The sequence below is a fragment of the Maylandia zebra genome, linkage group LG16 (genome assembly GCF_041146795.1).
Source record: "Maylandia zebra isolate NMK-2024a linkage group LG16, Mzebra_GT3a, whole genome shotgun sequence".
Classification (NCBI taxonomy): Eukaryota; Metazoa; Chordata; class Actinopteri; order Cichliformes; family Cichlidae; genus Maylandia; species Maylandia zebra.
Window position 1 is genome coordinate 33,278,328 of NC_135182.1, and position 5,231 is coordinate 33,283,558.

The window sequence follows — 5,231 nt, forward strand, 5'->3', positions numbered from 1 at the left end:
TTGAACAGGGAAACCTTTTCCTGTGACCATGCCAACGACTCCACCACCATACCTAAATGCATAGGCAAAGGACTTTTGGGATAGTCTGCTGTGGCCTTTGTGAGTGGAACCTTCTAGCCATTGGTTCAACTGTGACTTATAAAGTCTGCAAAAAATGACTCAAAAATAAGTAATGGAGGGTTTTAAAATACTGAGTCAGCTCAGATTTAAATCCTAATGAAATGAGGTGGGTGGATTTGAAACAGGCAGTACATGAAATAAGTCATTAAACATCTTACAACCAAATGCGTTTCAAACCGAAAACAGTGGAATTTCAAAGCAGACTTACTCTTGGAGGAGGACTCCTCTGGCACTGTCAACATGTCGAGCGACAATCTGCTGAAACTCAGAAAGCTCTATGGACTCGTTTCTGCAGTGGAACTCCTCTACATCTATCAGCCGGAGATTTCTGTAACCAGATAGCCAAGCAGGGCAAACAAGACTCTTCTACATTGATCATTTGTTTTTTGATCATTTGTGACATGGTGCAATGTTTCAATGCCACAAATTTTCAAAAAGCAGAGAGAGATCTATATTTTACACCATCAATTATTACATAACAGCTTCCAAATACCAGTAACAACAGTCTATTTTCAGCATACTGGACTTGTGACTAAATTAAATATTCATTTGTAATTTAAAAGTTTCTAAATTAGAAAATATTTCATTTTAACCAAATTAATTTGAAGCTATCATGTTTCCAACCATACTCACTTGAAGGAGAAATGCCAAAGGTAGAGTATTTTCAGCACAGTGGGGTTGACAGAGTAAAGCTTTTCACCAATCCTCTTGCGTGCATGGACAAAAGACTTGTTCCATGGTTTTGGCACCTTTTCCACTCTGACAGTAAACAATAAAGGGCCAGTAAGGAAAAAAACTATTTTCCACAAGCCTTTACACAATTAGAACATTTTGTTTAGTCTTGTAGTTACTGCTTATGAATATTAGCAGAGGTTTTTAATGCAATAAATATCCTGCAGACTTACTCTAGTCTGTGAGGGGGCAGATCTTTTTCTTTCTCTTTGTCACTTTCCTTTGATTCTCTGAATGTATATTTCACTGCAATTACACACACACACACACACACACACACACACACACACACACACACACACACACACACACACACACACAAAAACCACTTTATTCTTATTATTACTAAACTCTTCAGGTTTTGTGTTAACCCAACATATTAACCCAATAAAAAAAAGACTATAAATTAGTTTTGGATTTCATAAACAATTCTCAGAATGATTTGCGGATTAAAAGTATATATATATATGAATAAATACAGATTGCTGTCTTGATGCTGTGCAAATAGTCTTCCTTGATCTCATCAACCAGCAGTTCCAGTGATGCGCTGTGGCGCCTCAGGTTTGGGGAGACCCTTTTCATAATGCTCTCCACCCAAGATTCCTCCAGAGGTGACACATGGTCCAGGTCTATACCATTCTCAATGTAGTAGTTATATCTCTGACAGGACAAAAAAAAAAAGCCAAAAAATAGTTGATAAAATTATCCATCTATATCCAGTGAATCACTCTGCACCTATATGCAACTCAAAGATATGATTCAACATGTGAATATCCCATTTTTACTGGGCACGCACATTTTTCTTTGTGCGTGCTTTCTGAATGACCTGCAATATATTCTTAGTATATTACTTGTTTTCATTTATTTAAGGTGCACCACTATGGAAGTTCAAATTAATGTGTTTTTACTTCTTGCATTTACTATACTACCAAATCAAAATGCATGTTTAAGTAAAGGAAATCATTCACAGTAAATAAAAAATCCTGCAGTTACCAACTGCAAGCACTTAACTGAGAAAACATGATTACTATATTATATAAAGATTTTCAAAAAGAACTGCTCAAAACTACAACCGAGATGATATCGAAGTAAACAAGAAAAACTGAAGAAAAAAGTCATCTTTACAAATTCCCTGTAGGATTTGGTTTACCATTTTGTTTCCAGTAAACTTGTTACATAAATGATCTCTAAACCTGAATCCTTTATCTGTGCATTAAAATCTATGCATGGGTGTCAGTGTAGGGGAAGCTGGGACTACATCACCATATTGCAAACATTTGGATGGGGATTTTTGTTTCTGTTACAGAATTTTTACACTTCAGGTCCAACATCTTGTTAATGAGGATATACACAATAAAAAAAAGTGACCGACCATGAAGCACACAGTTCAATTTTACCATTTCACAGTCTCTACTTTCTGGTGTTTTGCCATCCTCCTCCTCCTCCTCCTCTTCCTGCCGGCTAAGTCAGAAAATGCAAATAAGAGTAAAAACAGATGCCACTTTATCATATTAAACAGTATTTCCATATATTAAACACATTAAAGCCACAATACTTTAATCTCAGTTATGGTTTGTAGTAAAAAATTGCCTTTGAAAAAGTTTTCTGATTATACTTTATAGTAAGAACATAAAATGTATATTCAATATTAATGCAAAAACCATCCATAAATGTGTGGTGAAGTGGTTAGTCACATCCCTTCCATGCTGCCAAAGCATACAGCACATGTCAAACTCAAAGTCCGGTGTCAGCATGCAGAGCATTTTTTCCATGCTGGACAACCAAACCAGTAATATGTTTTTTTTCAGGCCCACAAAAAAGCAACTTTAATTACTTTACATACTGCTAGAAGCTTAGCATAATTTAGATATCATATTTCAATTAGAAACAAAGCATCTAAGGTTTTAAAATAATGCAGTGGAGTAAAAGCTGTGCTTTCACTTGCAGGCTACCCTCACTGCTGCTAGAAAGAGACAGACTGGCTGCTCTCAGGCTTCTGCAAAAGTTAAAAGAAATCTGACATAAAGATCCGTCCATTTAGCAGTTTATTTAATGTTTATTTTAGCTGCTTTTTAGTTTGAATTAGTGTATTACTGTGAAAGAAATCACCATTCACTGGGAGGAGATAAACATGCTTTACTTTATATTTTAAACAGATTGATATCTGTACTATAACAGACAAATAAGTACTTATAAAGGACCAGAAATAAACAGTGAACTCACCATATAAATTTAACCAGGTTTTTTCTGAGATTCAGGTTTTTTCGATTGATGCTTTTGCGGATTCTGCTGCGACGCTTGGAGGTCCAACGGCTCTGCATCCACATTCTGTCCTCAAACTGACTCTGAGGTCTGCCATGGCTTTGAAAGGCCCTGCTGCCTGCCTCATCATTTAACTCATCTCCTACAGCACAGAAACAGTTCAGGAAGGTAAACTGTAAAGCTACAAAAAACAAAAAAACAAAACTGCTGGCATAAAACCATCCAAAAAAAGAGGCAACAACTCAAAACCTAGAGGAATGAACCCACGTTTTGAAGCTGTTTCAGTCCCATCAGGTTTCTGTGTGATTAGAGGAAACAGCGAAAATGACGGTCTTGCTTCCATCCAGGGCTGCTTTCTGAGGACCTGGGCAGTGGAGAGAGGTTATTGGAGTTATCAAAAACTAAAATAAATTAGAAATTGAGATAATTGCTGAGTTAACAGAAATACAAGACTTCAGAAAAATAAAAACAAACTCTAAAAAAATTAAATACACAGCCATATGAAATAAAGTCTCCTCAGGACTCGAAGCAGTCCCTTAAAAAAAAAAAGCACACCCCAGAAGCACATTTAACAGCAATAATGTGAAGTAACAGTAAGGGTTTTCTGCATGGCTTTCAGTCTCTCACATCATTGTGGAGTAATTATGGTCCACTCAGCTTTTCACAGTTGGTTCTGCTTAGCAAGGTCTGAGACCAGTCATTTATGCACACCTCTTTTTAAAGATCCAACAAAAGCACTTCAGTGGGTTGAGGTTTGAATTTTGAGTGGGCCATTGCAGAGCCTGGATTCTTTTTTTTTCAGCCGCTCTGTTAGAGGTTTACTGGTGTGCATCAGATCACTGTCCTGTTGTAAGACCCAATACCAGCCAAGCTTTAACTGTTAATAATAATAATAATAATAATAATAATAATAATAATAATGACCTCTGACATTTGACTCCAGAATACTGGAATCTATTATGGTACAACAGAGAGGAGTTCAAGGTAAGTCCCCCTCCGCCCTCCCCTGAAAACAAATAAGACTAAGCTAACCTAAATGAAAGCAGGCATACACATACACCTGAAAATAAGTAAGTGAATAAATAAAACAATTAACTTTAATAATTTGCTATAACAACCAGGGTTAAGCTTTCATTTGTCTTCTTTACACACATAGGCTGGACTTCACGTCCGCAGTGCGCTAACACCGGCTTCCTAACTTTTTTGTTGCGGTCAGTTAGCAGCACAGAAACACAGACGATATTCGAGTTCAGGTATTCTGAACTTACCTGTGCTGGACTCAGTGGCAAAAGTGAGCGACTACCTGTGATAGTTCTTCTTTTCTTCGCTGAACTCATATTCGTGCCAAAGCAACCATAAAACCACCGCTAAACTCTTTACCGAAGCTCTGTGCCGTTGCTAGGGCAGTTGCCAAGTGATTAACGGTGACCTCGCGTAAACACCTGTGGACAACAGGAAGACCCGCGCGCGTGGACGTTTGGGTAGAACAGCAACAAAAATCTAAAGCTTCATATTTAAAATAATTGACGTTTTATTTGCTTTTCTCTGGAGTTTTTGTGTCTGTCGTGAACACTGTTTCTGTGTTTCGCGTTGTGTCGTGAAAGTCCTCGCGGGTCTGTTAGACTTTAATCTCCCCTGGCAACATCAATGTTTAGGTGAGCGAGTCCTTTCATTGTGTGGCACGTGGTGGTACTGCCCCCTTTCTGATACAGCGCTGAGAAGTGGAAAACAGGGAAACTAAGAGCAATAAGAAAAGCAATAAAAACAAAACCGTGTTTAATAAAGATGCACTTCATATGTTCTATATAATACTGTATACTTTCCCATAAACTTTTTTTTTAGCTTACGCTCCTTGTAATTATACTTCATAGGTTTCATTTCAGCATTCTTTGAGATATTTCTATCTTATAATAACTGAATATAGAAAAAAAAAACATTCCTGCACAGTCACTGTGCCTGCATATACCTATTCTTATTTCCTCAATACATTCAAAGAATGAATAATGTTGTATAAAATAAAGATACACAAAGATAGATCAAGATGAAGAAATCTGTTATGATCATACACTTATTGAAATTATTTCAAATACACCATGTGTTTACTGGACGATGTTTAT

General features: G+C 36.9%; 1 protein-coding gene across 3 annotated transcripts in view; it reads right to left on the minus strand.

The window, feature by feature from the left end:
• The window catches only part of dnah7 (dynein, axonemal, heavy chain 7), a 75,466-nt gene extending 70,762 nt beyond the window's left edge, over positions 1-4,704 (minus strand). For 2 of the 3 annotated variants that reach the window (XM_076875345.1, XM_076875344.1), the window contains exons 1-8: positions 4,383-4,701; positions 3,382-3,478; positions 3,076-3,256; positions 2,250-2,313; positions 1,332-1,512; positions 1,026-1,098; positions 754-879; positions 329-448 (exon numbers count right to left, since the gene is read on the minus strand). In XM_076875345.1, coding sequence (XP_076731460.1) covers positions 329-448; positions 754-879; positions 1,026-1,098; positions 1,332-1,512; positions 2,250-2,313; positions 3,076-3,256; positions 3,382-3,478; positions 4,383-4,451 — 911 coding nt within the window. In that variant the 5' untranslated portion in view covers positions 4,452-4,701. Of the gene's footprint in view, positions 1-328; positions 449-753; positions 880-1,025; positions 1,099-1,331; positions 1,513-2,249; positions 2,314-3,075; positions 3,257-3,381; positions 3,479-4,382 lie in introns of all 3 variants that reach the window. The other variant, XM_076875346.1, reaches the window with a different exon arrangement.
• Between the last annotated feature and the right edge of the window lie 527 nt (positions 4,705-5,231).